The sequence below is a fragment of the Periplaneta americana genome, chromosome 6, assembly GCF_040183065.1.
Source record: "Periplaneta americana isolate PAMFEO1 chromosome 6, P.americana_PAMFEO1_priV1, whole genome shotgun sequence".
NCBI classification, from domain to species: Eukaryota; Metazoa; Arthropoda; class Insecta; order Blattodea; family Blattidae; genus Periplaneta; species Periplaneta americana.
The window spans coordinates 16,391,454-16,410,741 of NC_091122.1; the positions used below are offsets into that span (position 1 = coordinate 16,391,454).

The 19,288-nt window shown below is 35.2% G+C and overlaps 1 protein-coding gene across 1 annotated transcript; it reads right to left on the reverse strand.

Moving 5' to 3' along the window:
- Positions 1-1,492: 1,492 nt before the first annotated feature.
- Mob4 (MOB kinase activator 4) lies at positions 1,493-9,469 on the reverse strand. The gene is made up of 5 exons (XM_069827609.1): positions 9,155-9,469; positions 8,792-8,955; positions 6,661-6,870; positions 4,813-4,924; positions 1,493-2,342 (listed from the first exon to the last, which is right to left on the reverse strand). The coding sequence occupies exons 1-5, from the start codon at positions 9,245-9,247 to the stop codon at positions 2,223-2,225; spliced, it is 699 nt and encodes a 232-aa protein (XP_069683710.1). The 5' UTR covers positions 9,248-9,469; the 3' UTR covers positions 1,493-2,222.
- Positions 9,470-19,288: the final 9,819 nt, after the last annotated feature.

A 19,288-nucleotide genomic window follows, 5' to 3' on the forward strand; every position in this document is an offset into this window, starting at 1 on the left:
ATCTTGTTGATCACCAGCTTTGCCTCCTTAAGCCACTGGAGGACGATTTTAGTGCCATAGCAGGTCAGCATTAGGAACAGAAAAGTGGAAAGAGGAGGAAGGAAAGGGAAATGAACCCCTAGGCCTCGAATGCTCTAATGCCGTCGGGGTCGAAGAAAGTAAGAGTTCAGTCAGAGGACTGGATAGGAAAGGGTAAAGCGGGAATTAGGTATTGAATAGAGGAAAATTATACCAAATTCAGTCATTAACTCATCAAGCTGACCAGTGCTAATTGATGAGTAGCCCCTCCCTTTAGTTCAGCTTGTAAAATTATGCTTACTAACAGCTGCACCACGGGAAGGTAGGGATGGGACACTGGGTATTTGTCCAGGTTGGTTCCTTAAAGCCTTCAATGGGAAGGATTAATGGCTCTCCCCCCTGTATTCGACAAATACCGTTTTGCAGCCTTTTAAATTAAATAAAATGTTTAACACATATATAATTAATTCCTACCGTTAGAAAGTCTGGCAATGCTACTGCAGTAACTATGGTATGGAATGCTGCTATTCAGACAATGCGTGTGTTTTTTTTCTTAAGTGAGCTGGCAAAGTGCTGTTGCCAAATGACACAAACTTTCAGCCCAATTTTCTAATTAATCATGCACTCAAATACGAAATGCATACTAGGTTTTTTTTTTTTATTTTAATGTATTCTACTGCCCCTTCAATCTGCACAGTTGTATCACTTCCACTCTGTATAATCTCACTGCTGTGTAATCACACGCCAGATAGGCAAGATTTAATATACTTGTAATCAGATATAAAAAATATTTCAATTTCTAAGAGAAAAAACTTTCTTCATACACCCTTACAGATGTATGAATTGTGTGCTTCTGTTCTGCAAGAGAGTTGTGACAATACAAATGGACAATGGGTGGTATGCATAAAAACAGTAGCAAATGCTTTTACTTCAGTTCTTGTATTAGAGCTGTGATCTGTATGCATAAAGTACGTTCATACAAACTCTTGCTGTTGGCAAAAAATTAGCCACGTAGGCCCCCAAACATAAATATACTAAGAATTTTAGTATTTACAATTATGTCCATAAAGCTTTAGCATTCTATGACGAGAAAATAAATTCACCTGAAGGTTCCTTCTCCAAGAATACTGTTGTTTAGTATGTAAGCCCTACTACATAGCAAAACTAGAGTTCATGTAAAAGAAACTTAATGCATAATTTTACTTCTTAGCATAATGTTACGGGTTCTGATGCATACCACTCATTTTTCTGCAATAGAAGAGACAGGTTATGATCTGGAACGTTCTCTTTCCCCCCCTTCACAGGGGCTGTGAGAGCAGTCCTTTTATTATAACACAAAGCACCGAAATTCCATAGATAGTTGTTTTTATTGACATAGTTATTTATCATTGTTTATTAATTTAAATTCCAGGCAGTGTTTAAATAACTATATAAGTAATCAGGGGCTCCGTGAACAGATCTATATAAAATCGAGTTTGATAAATTATATATTTATATATATATAGTATTGTGGCATTTAAAATTAAATATTGTACTATGCCTCCTCAGCAGTACATTCACGGTTAATGTCCACACAATACAAATTCATTCTTTCACTAAATTATAATTTTTTTATTATTATTATTCTTTGAAACTTGGGGTCTTCTGGAGGGGGGGTGGATGAAAAAAATAATGGCCCAATTTGTTGTTTTCCTTTCATTATGGCTGCGGAACCGTTGTTGTTGTTGTTGTTGTTGTCTCTTCCAGTGCTTCTTCAAATGACCTGTTGAATCCTTCTGAAGATACAGATTATAAATGGGTTTTCAAAAGGATAAAATATGATTACTGATTTTTGTACCCCCCACTTTGACATTCATTTGTTTTGGGGTAAAATCCATTAATACATCCATCATATTTCTCAGAACTTCAGGTTTTTAAAACCTGTATCACTTGACTACAAATGATGGAACAGCACATTCAAAACAGACATGGTGGGATGGGTTCCTGGTGTTGTTAAATCTTTACACATTTGGTATTTTGAAAGTAACTGTCGTGGGGTTTTTGTGAGGTGTAGCAGGATCACGTTGGGGACCAGTGTCACTTCACCTCGTTTTCAATGGCACTATCCTGTTTACTTGCTTCGTAGATGGTTAGTGCTTAATGGATTTGCCCCTCGGGGTCGCAAGAATGGACAGGAATACTTCCAGAATCCCGCTGGTTGGTGCCTAGGCGTCTGTCTCTCCAGACCCCTCCTCCTCCATGATGGGCACGATGAGGTTGTCCTTGGACATGAGGTTGTACTTGGTGACAAAAGCTGTGAACCGACGACACAGGTATGTTTCGTTCTGGAAAAAGAATTACATGACGTAAATACTCAACTCCGATATAACTGTAGCAGTAGTAATAGTAGTGACCCATTGCCCACCAGGCCATGAAGGGCTAAGGCCAGTTGCTGGCATCACAGCCACATGCTTTACCAGATGTGAATGATCATTTAAGGGGAGAGGATGTTATTTTTTGGTGAAAAATGAGTAAATTAAAAAAAAAAAAATTACTTTAAAATACTCTGTGATATGCGTGGAATGCATAGGATAACATTTTGTGGGTATTTGTACCCTTATCGGATGTTGAGTCGCCATTTTTAAACTTCCTGCGTTATGGATTTTTAAATCACTCGCCCATTTTCATTGTTGTTTCCGGTAAATTAAATTTTCAAAAACAAATTTTTTTTTCTTTAAAATACTCTTTGATATGTGTGAAATGCATTGCATAACATTTGGTGGGTATTTGTGCCCTTATCAGATGTCGAGACGTCATTTTTAAACTTCCTGCACTATGGATTTTGAAATCACATGCCCCCTTTTATCGGTTTCCGGTAACTTCACTTTCTTTGCTACATTGCCATACAAAAATGGATATAATTTCTGAACTATTAAAGTTACAGGCATGAAATTTAGAAAACACACTCTTTAGACTATTAGGAAACTTTCCTCTGTAACAGAATTTTGTTAATTGATTTCATTTTAAAAATATTTTATTTTAGTAGGTTATTTTACGACGGTTTATCAACAGCTTAGGTTATTTAGCGTCTGAATGAGATGAAGGTGATAATGCCAGTGAAATGATTCCGGGGTCCAACACCGAAAGTTACCCAGCATTTGCTGATATTGGGTTGAGGGAAAACCCCGGAAAAAACCTCAACCAGGTGACTTGCCCCGACCGGGAATCGAACCCGGGCCACCTGGTTTCGCGGCTAGACGTGCTAACCGTTACTCCACAGGTGTGGACTTTTAAAAATATGTCCGTTGGTTTGCAAGAAAAGAAATCTGAAAATTGTTATTAAATTTCAATTGTTTATTTTACAAACGTAGGGACTAATATCAAAATTCTGTTACAGACAGTATGTAAAACATGCTTTTTCAAATACATTGCAAAAAACGGTTTAGATATATCGTTTTTAGTACAATACTGCATTGGGTACATTTTTTTCAAATTTGGGCCCCAAATAATTCTTTTTTTAAATATTTATATTTGGTTGAGTTGCTATAGGTATGAGCTCTCTACATACAAACAATGAATATTTTACACCAAATAGGAAAAAAGTTAAAAAAATACCATCCTCTCCCCTTAACCAGTGTGGAGATTAACATGTAGTTTCATGAGAAAATTTCATCCCCAGTGAGAATTGAACCAGTGCTCATTCCATAACGTGAGTCCAGACATGATGCCTTAGACCACAACGCAGTAATAGTAGTAGTAGTAGTAGTAGTAATAATAATAATAATAATAATAATAATAATAATAATAAATTCTATGTGAGGATATTGTGAAAGACGGGTCACTCAAATATTTCCTGCTTACTAGATTCTTGTCCTGCTCACCTTCCGTTGCAAACTTTATGAAACAATATCTTGTTACATTTTTCACTGATCACTGCTACTGTTACGTTAGATTAATTATGTTATTATGCAGTTGACATTAGAAAAATCTGTTCACATTTTCTATTAATATGGTGACGTCATTAATTACAGTATGTCTTGGATGGCTAAAATCATGATGTATTTCAAATAAGTTAGTTTCGAATCTAGTCAAACCATGATAAAACATATATGAATGTGATATCATCATGGATTCATTGTTTAACGTAAATATACACAGCTCTGCAGTATATATTGACTGCACTCCAACTCTGGCTACTAGCAACAGGCATCTACAATGAACACCAATCAAAATACCCCTCATTTCTCATGAAAAATAAGAACTGAAAAGACTACAGTGGACTATAGTGGACTTTATGTTGTCAGCAAACAGCTGGATACATTAAGAAGATTGATTTAACGTAAATATACAAGCTTAACGAAATATTAAACTTCAATAAATTCAATAAAAAATTATTATTCATACACAGAAGTGTGTAATTAATAAATGCCTTGAGTATAACGGCAGAAATAGTTAATTTAACATCTAAAGTACTTAATTGTGATAGTAATTTCCAAATGGCTCCTGTTCTCTGTAATGACATTATTACTATATTCATTACAATTTCAAAGAACACATTGACGTCATATTGAAGTACGAGTTGTTTCTACTATGAAATGCATTGTTGTCTCGAGACTTATGAGGAAGAAATTATGAAGTAATTAATGAGAAGGCTCTGTGTTGTTAAATTTAAGTGCAGGAAGTATAATGACAGAAATGAAAAGAGATACCAAATTTTAATATCCTTACAATCTCAACCATGCTCACAATAACAACCACGAACACCATAAACGTTTCATGCAATTATAGAAATTCATACAGTACTTCTAATATTACCTCAAATTCATCAAATATTGATCGGTGGTGAAAATATGCGTGTGAAAAGATTCGATACACTCTCCGACAAACTGATCCCAGCTTTGCCACTGATGACTCTTTAATACTCACTCTGTAAAATGAAACACAAATTTATAAATAAATGTGCAGACACAATGCTAAAATCGGTACGTGCCCTAATCATTGAAATATTAAGACAAAAAAAAAAGCACAAATTGTATCTTCCTTGCTGCTTAGGCAAGAGCATTCACTGTTGATATTTTTCGCTGCTTTGTGAGGTAGCTTTACATTGTTAAGTAATTTCTCTCTTAATGCAAATATTTTGTCAATTCTGTTACACTTGCAATAACCACAGGGAGAGCAAAAATTAATTTTGCACCTATATTATGTAGGATAAAACTTCCCCTCTTTGGTGTTTATATACTAATCGTGGTCTATGTGACTCCAGACAGGTCCACAACCATCCAATCTTTTTCCTTCTTTCCCCTGTCTACTCCACAACAATGCACTCATTGTCACAATGAAACGAAATCAGTCAGTCAGTCCTCTGTGCACGTTACTGCATTGATAATGCGTTAGGTGCACAGTTAACCTTTTGCTGTCTGTGTTTACAAGCATATCACTACCATCACAAGTAAACCTCTAACTCCAAAAACTGAAAGTTTACAGAAGGAACGAGTTTTCACATATAAAGTCTATGCAGGAGTTACGAGATTTCCTTTTTCCATTTGACTTAAAAAATCAATCTACAGTTATGAAATTTTCATAGTCGATTAATTGGTGTTTTTCAATCTAGATGGTGTGTGTGTGTCTATATATATATATATATATATATATATATATATATATATATACATATATGTTTTTACTTGGTTATTTGACGATGCTGTATCAACTACTAGATTATTTAGCGTCGATGGGATTGGTGATAGCAAGATAGTATTTGGCAAGATTCATAGATTACCTGACAAATCCCTTACGATTGGGGAAAACCCTGAGCAAAAATCCAACCAGGTTATCAGCTCAAGCGGGAATCGAACCTATGTCCGAACACAACTGCAGATCAACAGGCAAACGCATAAAGTGCATTTACGAAGTTTACTCATGATCGTAGCGATATTTTTCCTAATAAATTCATAAATTTTAATTCCAAGGAGAGGTTAATATAAACTCTCAACAAAAACGTTACTCCCTTGCCAAACGATAAATTGGAACTTAAATGCGTAAATTGTATACTGATAGGTGGGACATCTTATTTATAATTAGACAAAATATATTTTCATTCACATTTTTCAATGCTGTTTGGAGTTGTTTTGCTTTTAAGTGAAATTGTGACACATAGTCTAGTTTTTGAAAGTGCATAGCCAAAATCCCGTAATTTAATTAATTAAAATAATTCAGAGTGATGCGAAATTTTAGTGACTCTGCAGCATGTCATGGATATGGAGATATTCACTATTCTGGGACTACTTATCGCCTCCATCAGGGAATACAGGGGAATGGAGAATTTATCTGTTGAGTCCAGTCCTGGAAAGTAGCTCTTGTTAATGAGTCCAAGAGATAAGATTTTAACTTTCTGTGCCTTCTCCAATGATGGAACCAATACACGGCTCTGAAAAGTCGGATATCTCTACATCCGTAACATGGTATAAAGATCCTAAAATCGAACAACACACTGAAACAATGCTGAGTCTCAAATCTTGCACACATTTACACTCAATCTCTCTCACTTCTCTCTTCTGTTCCCTTCTCACATATCTTGTTACATTTTTACAGGCTGTACAGAGCTATTTTCTTCACATCATGCTAACAACCTTAAATTACAGAGTTACTTATTTGGATTGTAACCTGCTAGGAAAATATTTATTGCTGTTTAATAAGCAAGCTGCTCCATCTAGTGTGTGCCGTGTGTAGTCAATAGCCGGACATTCTTTGGGTGTTTTGTGTGCTGCACAGAGGAATATCCATTGTTCTGTTGCCGTCATCTGGGTGCAGGTTTCTGGGTGACATTCCCCTTGAAGTCGCACCGCCAGGCCATTCAATTCCATACAGAATTGCCTAGACAAAAGGCATTTTTATTAGTGATGACAACTTTAAGGCAATTAAGAGAAAAGAAAAATATATCACGCCTATATAGATAATATGTATTGGCCAAATTACATACTGACGCACTACGATTTCTTTAAAATGTCTTAGAATAACTACGAGAACATATTGTATTGGTTGTTAATCATATGTTTCTACTTTCACACACACATGTACAGTGTGTGTGTGTATTTACTAAATATTTTCCAATCTTTCAAATTAATCTACGTAACTGTCTCAAATATAAATAAATAAGGCTGTAATTATTTTGATCATAATACAGTTTTCTGGTCAGTTGCTGACACCTTCACATACAAGTAAATACGAGCTTTCTATACACTGCTAGTAGGCCCGATGGTAGAGCTTTTAAGAATTCATGCTCTGATGAAAGGATTACAGGAGAGAATGATGACTATTCAGATTAAATTCTGACGTGTGCGAGAAATGTTGGTAAATTTTGCATGCAGCCCTTGCATTTGTGAAAAATGTTACAGGGTCTGCTAAGCTTTCTCTTCCAAAGGGGATGTTTATTGCCCTTAAAATTTCTGGTCTAGGCAGGGTTAGATCCCGCGAACTTACGTAACAAATACTACAGAAGAATCTTTAGAGATAAATACGATTTGATTAGAACACTTTTACCGTCTGTACTTCAATATAATAGCTAAAACTACAGTACCTAATTCACTACATAATCCGAATTAACATATTTTTGTGTATTTCTATGACGACGTTATTTCAAACTTTAAATCTCTAGTGAAGCCAATGGGAAACAATGACTTATCATAGCAGGAACACATATGCTACAACCTGAAGCTGTGTTCTTTTGGCAGATGACAGCACATGAATCCTCTTCTATATAGATATACAGACGGCTAAAAACGCCTTAAAAATCATTCTGTGTATTCATAATACGCGCATCTTACTTAAAAATGTGGCGACATTTTTAGTTTACATTTTTTTAAACATTTAACCAAACAGAATTATTCATACTAGACCTATTGGTAACGAATTAAAATTAACAACATTCAGACCCGTGCCCTTTGTATCTCTTTCATTTTCGTTCGTTAACCTACTCTGGTTTTTTTCTGACGGTACAATGCTTTCAAGGCATAAAGACAAGTCAGATCAACTCTGTGAATACTGAATACTTCAATCACGATAGGCGGAGTTTCATAACATTATACACAAACGTTCTTTCTTTGCTTCATATTTATTACATATAAATTAAATTAATTTAAATGTTGCAACGTTTGTTTTTTTATGTTTTCACAGCAATTCATATTCCACCTTTCGTCTCTTCCTTGACTGACAGCTGTCATGCACTTTCTTTCATAATGAAAGCATTAATACGCATAACTTATTATCTTTCAGCAACATTAATACTTTCTCTACCGGTGTTTATTATTAGGAGAAAATCTATTATTTAGCTGCCTAAAGTTGTGAACACAACATCTGAACCAACCAGAACGAAAATCACAGAAATAAAAGGAAAAAAAAAATGTTTATTTCTAATTCTGCAGAAGAAACTATTTCATACTAGCTTATTTACTGGCGAAACATACTATCTAATATATGCGTCATGAAAACATAACTACGTCAAAGGCAGTTCATTTAGTAATGAACATCTCCTTCTAAAATAACATCACTACATTTATGTGTTGTTTCGAATAATAATTGCAGCATCGTTCCAATTGTTACAACTATACGTGCTGTTGACATTTCCTCACTATAAACTTACGTTAGTCAACAATCTGACGTCTACTACTGTATGCTTATTTATACAACACTACCTAACCTCACATGATAACTCCTTCAAGTGTCGCAAAACATTCCAGTGTATAGCAAAACACTTTTTATAATAATCTGTTAAAGCACAGTTTAGGTTTTCTTTTACCTGAGATGTTCGTATTTCCATACTCCCTCATCTTGTGCATCTGGTGGAGTTAATATAACATCAATGTTTGCTGGTTCACGTCGAATTTGTTGTTGTATATATTGCTGTACAGCTAGTGTACTGTCCATCTCCTCGAAAGGTTCATCAGGCCAGCGACTAAAATCCTGAGAAACACAGTTCTTATTTATATTCGATGAATATTGAGAGATCGAACGTTCATCACTAATTGACAGCACAGCAGACCAGAACTTGCGAACGCTCTGCTTCACATTAATACATTCCTTCGTGCACTAAGTAATGTTACTATTCGATACTAGTGTACCTATAATTATAATGTCGCATGTTAAATATCTTTTTATTTACCTTTGCTTTAGTTCCTGGCCGGTTTCTTCTCAAAATAGTAGAGCCATCGGCCATCTTCATGGTTGCCAAAATCACTTTTTCAAGACCTGACATCTGGTGTGAAAATGTAGAAACACTTCCGAAAAACAGTAGCCGTACGATAGAATTATCTGCGCAACTGTCTATAGTGTGACAAGAATACTTTGCTCCCTGGTTAACATACTGATTGTTATTGTTGATGTTTTCATCGTTAGATGCGGAATAAGGGTGAGTGTAAAGACCAATTTTACTAATGTATACAACTTACTTCCCCACCGTGTCCCGGCTGAGGTGGGTACAGATCACCTCGCTGGACTGAGGAGAATTATTGACTTGAAGCACATCAACGCTTCTTGAGGCCGAATTTTGAACTGCTGAGCGACAGGGCAAGCGCAGCATTGGATCGTGAGTTTAAATGGAAAGACATTACTTTACATCTTCTCGTCCAAACTCCGGTGCTAACACAAATTACGTTCAGGGACCTTTTTATTTCAAACGAATGGTATAATTCATGTGGGAACATTGCTTTTCTAGTGACTGGCCTAAACGTAGGATTAGTTTTTCAGTAGTATCATCATATTGATAGCCGTCCAAATCTTGGATGTAAAAATATTGGCATCCTAATCAATTAAAAAAATGTAAATTAATGTTATAAATATGCATAATAAATAGACAGTGGATGCGGGATGACTTATCGTTGAATGTAGGTGCACATTTACTATATGTTAAATTTTTTTCATTCAGACCATTGGCTCAACAGGTTTTAAAAGTAAACAGACGACGTCAACATGCTACTGTATCTCCGTACAGTCAGAAGGAAAAGAAAAATAACGTACTGTAGCACATACCTTGCAAGTTCAGTCCTCGTCATCATTGATGCAATTACCAGCGTTGCTGTAAACGACGATATATTCTCGTAAGTTGTCGAAGCTGAATCTTCTTCGCCTATCGCTTAAACAGTTTTGGATCGAGAGAATTTCTGAAGAAAAACTCTAAAATGGGGATCACTCAATTTCTTTAGAGGAATATTTGCACTGAGCATCATGTTGCACGTGTCGTTTAGACCCACACTACTAAAGGATAATGATTATGATGATGATGATTCCTCAGATTTCATTTCAACGCATTTCCTGTGCGATGTACTGTTGCAATGTTTCTCTATAGCCTGAGTTGTTCTGGTTTTTATTTCAATTTTACATACATTACACACGATATTGTCTTCGTTAATACATAAAATGTCACTCTCATACTTCTTAATTGCATTTCGTATCTCTAAGCGAATTTAACGTTTTGACTTCGACATTATGAATGGATCAGCACTACACTATTCAACTCGTACTAAATACTTGAGCAGGATAATACAACTGCACACATTGCGTTGCAATGTGGACCAGGGTTCCTTCGTTATGTGCTGTACTCGCCAGGTACACAAAAGACGAACGACGCGGCACGTGCCATATACTCCGATACGAAACAACTTCACTTTTCCATAAGTCATCCCGCATCCACTGTCTAATAATACAATAAAAAGAAATTAATAATGTGCAACAAGATTTGGTAGCTCAACGATAAGAATTTATTGAAAAATAAATAATATACAGTGATATATTATAAAGATGAATAGAGATGATGTTCAATGAAGATCTTTTCAGGAACCTTTAATTTTTTGAGAATCTCCAATGTAAATTTGAGAATTGTCCTTGCACACTAAACATAAGTCCAATGACATTCCAATCTTGAATATTATATTTATGTGTGAGATCATCACAGTATGAAAGGTAAATAGCGCGCTTCTCTTCATGTAGGCTACTTGCTTTGGTTGATCTTCATTAATTTCAAACCCAATTGTTTTAATAAAGAATGAGACCAGTTTTTTTTATTTCGATCAAGTATTATGATGTCAGCATGGTGCGTGTACTGTAGATCCTTATGTAGAAAAACATTGAACTTCCTCATAGACTTCGTATTCACCATGTTCCCTTAATCTGATAGCAATTATTGAGCCAATAATACTGGGACATCATTTTATTTTTACTTGCATTTTTATTGTACCTGCATTTCTGAATGTACTTCACTCCCACCCCTTCACTAATGTCCTTGCTCCCGTCAGACACACAAACTTACGGCCGCTGTTGCATTCGATGTCTTCAAGCAGTGAAGTAAACACTGCAATGTATAGTGTGTTTCAAAAATATGGTTGCGTTTTCTATAGAAGAAAGAACCTATATTAATAATATCGTACTAAAAAATTATATTGAAGAAACGATAAATTCAATTTCAGAGGATATGATTCAAAATGTTTTTAATAATATGCGTAAAGAATTGAAGCCTGCATTGTAATGAACGGCAACCATTTTCAGCAACTTGTTTAAAAATTCATATTAGCTTATTTTGAATTGAGGTGGCTAGAAGCAAAGGAATGCTAGTGACATTTGTAATAACATGAGTTAAGTGCATCCAGTGTAAGCTAAAGTATCTAAAATTTTAGTGGCAAAGGGATATTTTAATCGCATCACACATTAAAATTTAAATAAAAATTTCACCAGTTTTACGAAAGCTTAAATATTTAAACCCCGTTTTCTCAAAAGTAACTTAAGTGCACTTACAGCCCTTTACTTATGACCCCCTCAATTTAAATGCACTCTCTATATTGCATGTTAACATCAATAATTAATATGCTAAATAAAGTAGACATTACATAACGAACATAGCCACCTGAAAACTTGAGTCTTTAGAAAAAAAATGTTACTACTCTACTGTACTTGATAAATTCCGTAAAAGTGATGATCAAACTGAAAATCGTAATATCGTATTTCCCTACAACATAAATGGATACACTACTTTTCTCTCCTCCTATAGCTAGTAAAATGATTTGTTTACATATTGCACTAATAACATCAAATCCCTGTAATGGAAGGGGGGTAACAGTGTTTCCGAGTATAGTCAGGTTAATGTTAAAAATGTTGGTAAAAATAAAGTGATGTCCCTGTACAATGCAGCTAAGGTCAGGGATGCTCACTGTTGACTCGATTGAGTCACAAACACCACCCCTCCTTTTCTCCTCCTCTTCGCAGCGCAACCGTGCAGTTGTTTGTAGCGAACAGTAGAACATCGTAAACATTCAGTGCCGGATTCATCATGGCAAGTCGATCTCGGCACAATTTCCATAATGAGTGGGAAGTGCTGTATGGGCCCAGATGCCTAAACATGTAAGGCATTAATTTATTAAATCGTTCTCTAGTTTCAACATTAAAAGACATTTTAGGTTGCATGATCGTAATTACGGAAGTCACGTTTTGTCTGGTAAGTGTAATCATATTATCCATAGTAATTTATTATCTCTGAAGGTTATTAATAATATTGTAATTCTTCAGTTTACTATAATAACACTGGTCAACAATGATTTTGTTAAATGTACTATTTCTGCTGTTTCTTATGTAATGTCATCCGCTGATTCCAAAAATGAAGTCAGAATTTATCTAGCACCCATAATTTTTTTTGTAATTTTAGAAAAATTGATTTATTTTTATTGCTATGTACAGTCCTTAACATGTTAATGAAAATAAAACATTTCATTTTATTGCTTTAACAACTGACCTATAACTTTAGATCACTGTTGCCTGTGAAGTCAGAATTCATAAAAATGAATTTTATTTCTCATAAGACTGCGAGAATTAGTATTAATTCTCAGTTGAGTTGGAACTTACATTCATGAAACAAGTTTCGTAACCTGTGTTTTCTTTGTCCTAATTTTAAGTGTGGTAAAAGTTTCTTATGAAGTGAAACACGCCTCAAAATACAAGTAAATCACAAACAATTTTTGTTACGTTTGTGGTTAATTAACTTTGAAAGCACACAGGCGAATTTTATTACACTATTGTATTTAAAAGAGCTTACGAGTGTTCTTTTGATTGCAAAATAGACGAAGACAGGAACTGGGCTCCTGAAATCTGTTGTGCTCCATGTAATTCTATTAGACTAACTGATTAGCTAAAAGGATTCTGTCATATGCCTTTTCCAGTTCCAATGATATACCGAGAACCGAAGGATCAGAAAATCACAGAGATCTTGTCAGTGAGCTGATTCAGAAATATAACGTATTGGGGTGTTATGTATCTCTCAAAATAACTTCTTGGATTCTCATCTATTTTTTCTTTCCTTAAAACCTTCGGGTAGTGAGCAACTAATATGGAGAGTGTTTTCACCGGGATTTTTCTTAAATGGAAAGGCGCTACCACGAAAAATGGAGCCCAAATATTCTGTCAGACTACTGCTGGATACTCAAAAGAGAGGTTTCTCAAGCGAAGTATAGCCTAAAATCTATTTCACACACATTTTAGGTAAATAAATACGATTTTAGGTAAAATGTTACAAGGTATCAGTACTAGAAAAGTCTGAAGTACATTTCATTACTCGAAAACCCTGGGTGATAGAAAACGTTTGCAAACAGATCTGAAATCAACACGAAAAATGCTATAAGAATCGCTCATTATTTATCTTTTAACAAAAAATATATTTGATTTTGTTGACTAGTGTAATTAGTTATACTCCGGAATACTATTGTTTTTGCTACTGCTATTGTTAATGTTACGTCATAAATCGAAGACTGATGACTTAGTGATGATAATAATCGCTATAAATATACTTATAATGGAATAATAATAATAATAATAATAATAATAATAATAATAATAATAATAATAATAATAATAATTTTCTTTAGGAGAAGCGAGGACAGCGAAGCTAGAAGATCTAAAATCTGACACTTGTTCTGATACACTACCGATAGAAAACATTGCCAGAACTAGTTATCATATATCGGAGCTAATTGCCAAACATATAAAACCTTTGCCTAAGGGCGAGTTTATTAAGAAGCGTCTCATTGTTGCAACGAAATAAATTTGTCTGTTATGAGGCAATAGTAGCGATCCTGGTGGTTAGCAACTATTTTTGGATGCATATTTCAACTGTCTGTGTTTGCATATTTAGTAAGTATTGAGCTTCGTGACTGTATATACTAGACTGTGTTCGAACCATGGCCTCCGTGACGTCAATATAGACAAGCAATAACCAACCTAATATCCTTCCGCGCTGGACTAATGCCTAACCGTAGTACTGTCAGTGTTGTATTATTCTCTCAAGTCCTTGACCATTTTCAAATCAGAGGTGTCTCAAAACAACAGTATGATTCTCATTGGTCTGTTGTAATCAAGAAGGTTGTTCAATTGGCTGAAAGAAGTTTAGAAGTTTACATGAAATTATTAGAAAGAGTTTGGGGATTTTATTATAAATCATTATTTTATCAGAGACAAGACAGTGAGCAAAATGCTACGTCTTCCATTGATGTCACATTGAGTGGAGTCAAGTAGAAATATCGAACTTTTTAATTTATTCATTATGCTGTCATTTTCAGCAATAAACAAAGACAGTCTGAAACTGTTAATGCATCTCGCCCTGGTTGTGCAAGAGATTCTCAAACATTAGCATCGGCGTCTTCTTGTTCATTTCTGTTTCTATGACAACTCATTGCGTCGTTGCAGGCCTCGACTGGTATTTCATCGTCATTTGTTTTGCATACAAATTACGTATTGTAACTCATTTCATTTACATTCTATTAATGTTTCGTAGCAGCAATGCGGTTAGTTGAATATAACTTCTGAAAGCATGCCATCATTTCTATTTGTTTGTTATGACGTTTTGTTCCTACAGTGCTCATTTGACCATTTTGTTGCGGAGTGTACGCAGAAGGTATAAATATGCATGGGATTTGTGACTGTTTTACGAGGGCTCGTAGAGAAACAAAAGACAGACAGTACCTATGTGCTAAAGAAAGGCACTTTTTTTTCCTCTTGCACGGAGGAGGGACCCGAAGGTTTGCACTGCAGCCTGAGGTTTATTGTGCTTACCATTCCTATTCTGTGAATGATTGGGTAGCCGAACGGCAGCGCTCTTGTACAAGTACAGCACGCCGCACCGTGAACTTAGCCCGGGCTATAGTATGGATAATGATGATATATGTATTAATGATGGCGAAATGAGTCCGAGGTCCAATGCCGAAAGTTACCCAGCAATTCTGCTTCAATTGGTTGAGTGAAAACTCCGGAAAAACTCCAATCAGGTAACTTATCACAACCAGGATTTGAACCTAGATCCGCTCGTTTCACGATCAGACGCGCTAACCGTTACTCAACAGCGGTGATATTTATAGTACGGTACTGGTACACTGGTATTTATTCATAAAAATAAGATTTTTTTTGCACTCCTGAAAAGTAGCAAATTTTGATTTAGTTCCTTTCTAAAAAGAGCGATTCAATTGGAACTTCAGCGATGTATGCAATGGAGGGGGAAGAAACTATCCTAACTCATCTCCTGGCTTAGTTGCCTCATGAGTGATGCCATATTGGTGTCACTTATGAGGTTCCGACCTGTCTTCGGACAGTTGGCTAAGCAACAAACAAGCAATCATTGAAGTAATGTTTCTTTATGTATTTTCCTTACTGTTCTCTTTATTGTATGTCACGTGTGTTGGAATAAGTCTATTTTCTATTTATATCCTTAGCTCTATCATTGTCTATACAGGCTCTTAAATAATTAAAATCCATTAGTACTTGTTCAATAGGAGTGTTATTAATTATTTTTGTTGTAATAGAATCTTTTCCACAAATGCCATTATTTTAGGGTAGTGATTATACCAGCTTAGAAATTTTTAATGACTAACAAAATAATTCGCAAAGAAAAGTGGAAATAATTCTGGATATAATAACTAATTTCTTCGAAACTTAAAAGTCGGTAAACATACAGTTCAGGTCATGTTATTAACTATTCAACCTGTGCAAGAAACAAGATTTAAGAACAAGTCGTTAGGATAGATTTCGATCTTCTCGCCATTTTGTGTTTTTCATTACAAAGAACTATTAGGGTGGTATTCATAGACATTTCGCAGCACGCGCTACGAGCGTACTAAGATAGCCCCGGCTATCCACTGGTTACTAGTACAGAATTCAAATCATATCCTATCGCTAACACTGGTTTATGAATACGAAAAACGCTGATAATCCACCGAAAGCCCGCGCTAAAAATGTCTATGAATACGGCCCTTAATTATTATGTTTCATGTACATCATTCCCAAATAAATGATTCGTTAATAATGAATACGAACAAAATCCGTCCAATAGTTTAGTAGAAATCTCTGTACACAGAAATAAAGACATTAACAAGGATGCTGGAAACGCGTATTTCCCTGAAAATCTAGGAATTATATTTTTGCGTCATTACAATACTTTCTCTTTTCCCATTGGACTCGCAACGGACTTCAGTGCGAGAAAGAGAATGAATACTACTTTCTGTTCACCCGGTGGCCCTAGTTTCAGAGGCCTTTGCGAGAGATTTCGGATTCCTGGAAGTCTGAAGAATTTATGAATGGACCCTATCAAAGAATCCAATAAGCACGTGACTGACTTGTGAACTGTGGAGTAGTAATTAAGACAGCAATGGCCGCTAATCGCCAGGCGAGATAATGTTTCAAGAAAGCATTTGACCGTGGTGGTAGAACGATAACGCAACTTCATAGAGCCGCCGATGGCACTGGCAACAGTGTTGCCACGTAAGCTATTCTATAGCTAATTACGACTACTTCGAACTTCCGTTTAGCTACAAGGCGTTCATAAAACCAACTTATCAATCGAAGTAATATAATGTATTGTACTTATTGTTATAATCTATACTAATAATAAATCTGTAGCCGAAATTTTTCTAGTAATTTTCGATTTTCCAAAAATAATTGGTCCTAACATATATAATTAATCACCCTGAAACCGAAAATCGCTTTTTTGAAATTTTTGTTTGTATGTCTGTCTGTATGTTTGTTATCTTTTCACGCGATAATGGCTGAACGGATTTCGATGAAAATTGGAATATAAATTAAGTTCGTTGTAACTTAGATTTTAGGCTATATGGCATTCAAAATACATTATTTAAAAGGGGGGGTTATAAGGGGGCCTGAATTAAATAAATCGAAATATCTCGCTTATTATTGATTTTTGTGAAAAATGTTACATAACAAAAGTTTCTTTAAAAATATTTTCCGATAAGCTTTATTTCACGCAACATTTTGATAGGACTGATATTTAATGAGATAAATGAGTTTTAAACTTAAAATAACTGCCATCTAAGGCCGTGTAATGAATTAAAAAACAAATGACTTCGTCTATAAGGGGCCTTGGTCAGCAACAATCGAAAGCTATGAAAGATAGCCTACAGATAATGTTTCTGTGTTTGTATGAAGTAATATCGGAAGCTAAATTAACCGATTTGTATAATTAATTATTAATTCACCATTGGAAAGTGTAGTTTCTGTAGATGGACATAATGCTATAATGTTATTACAGTAACTTCTGAGTGACTCGAGGACAGGTAAGATTAAAATAGCTTCTTATGCACAGAAAACTTGATAGGCTATTCTGTACACTCGTTTCCTGTATTTCCTAAAATAATTTTTATGACCAAACGAGTGGTCTCTGGATCAAAATGATCGCATTTTAATTATGCAAATACAATTTAAATTAAGTAACATAATAAACGATTTATCCTTATATCAAACACGAATGTTCCTTGGATCAAATGTCCTATTTTTTAATGTAATTACTTTATATTTATTTCTAACGGGTGCAGCGGAGCGCACGGGTTGTGCTAGTATGAAATATGGGAAAAGTTTGAAATTTGAGCCACAGTGTTCCCGATCTCAAACCAGGCAGCGATTTTTCTTCTTTGTAGCAGAGTTAAACGCCCGTCTATTCCATGCCAATAATGCAATGTGTGGTGCGCAGGAGGCTAACTCATCAGGAGAGAGCGGAATTTTAGGCCCTAAAATAGGCTCTTAAACTCCTTTATTTAGGCTCTATAAAATAAAAAAATAGGCTTTTTTGTTTGTTAAAGAGTGTCACTAATATAAGATTCAACATTAATTATTTAATGCAAAATTCTTGGATTAAAAGAAACTTCCACACATTTCACATTTTATAAGGGTACACATGCATACGCAAAATGAAAACATTCTGTCTTTAAGTTAGTGTTTTTCATTCACCGATCACATTTCCGTAGTTTGCTTCACAGTAGATGATCAGCATCTATTGTGGCTAATGTGTCGCTCACTGCTGTACTTACAAATGGTGATAAAAAAAAGAAAGGGGTTGTTATCTGTCTTGGAATGTAAGAGAATGCTTATTCGGGTACAACCCAGCGAGTTTGTGTTAATTTACTAACAGACAGAGGAAGATATAATAATAATAATAATAATAATAATAATAATAATAATAATATATGATTATGTCTCGTGATCAGAATATTGTACGAAATGGAAACATAAAAATTGGAGATTTAACCTCCGAAGAGGTGGAAAAATTCAAATATCTTGGAGCAACAGTAACAAATATAAATGATACTCGGGAGGAAATTAAACGCAGAATAAATATGGGAAATGCCTGTTATTATTCGGTTGAGAAGCTCTTATCATCCAGTCTGCTGTCCAAAAATCTGAAAGTTAGAATTTATAAAACAGTTATATTACCGGCTGTTCTGTATGGTTGTGAAACTTGGACTCTCACTTTGAGAGAGGAACAGAGATTAAGGGTGTTTGAGAATAAGGTTCTTAGGAAAATATTTGGGGTTAAAAGGGACGAAGTTACAGGAGAATGGAAAAAGTTACACAACGGAGAACTGGACGCATTGTATTCTTCACCTGACATCATTAGGAATGTTAAATCCAGATGGGCAGGACATGTAGCACGTATGGACGAATCCAGAAATGCATATAGAGTGTTAGTTGGGAGACAGGAGGGAAAAATACCTTTGGGAGGCCGAGACGTAGATGGGAGGATAATATTAAAATGGATTTGAGGGAGGTGGGGTATGATGATAGAGAATTGATTAATCTTGCTCAGGATAGGGACCGATGGCGGGCTTATGTGAGGGCGGCAATGAACCTCCGGGTTCCTTAAAAGCCATTTGGAAGTAATAATAATAATAATAATAATAATAATAATAATAATAGACTAATAATACTTACTTACTGGCTTTTAAGGAACCCGGAGGTTCATTGCCGCCCTCACATAATCCCG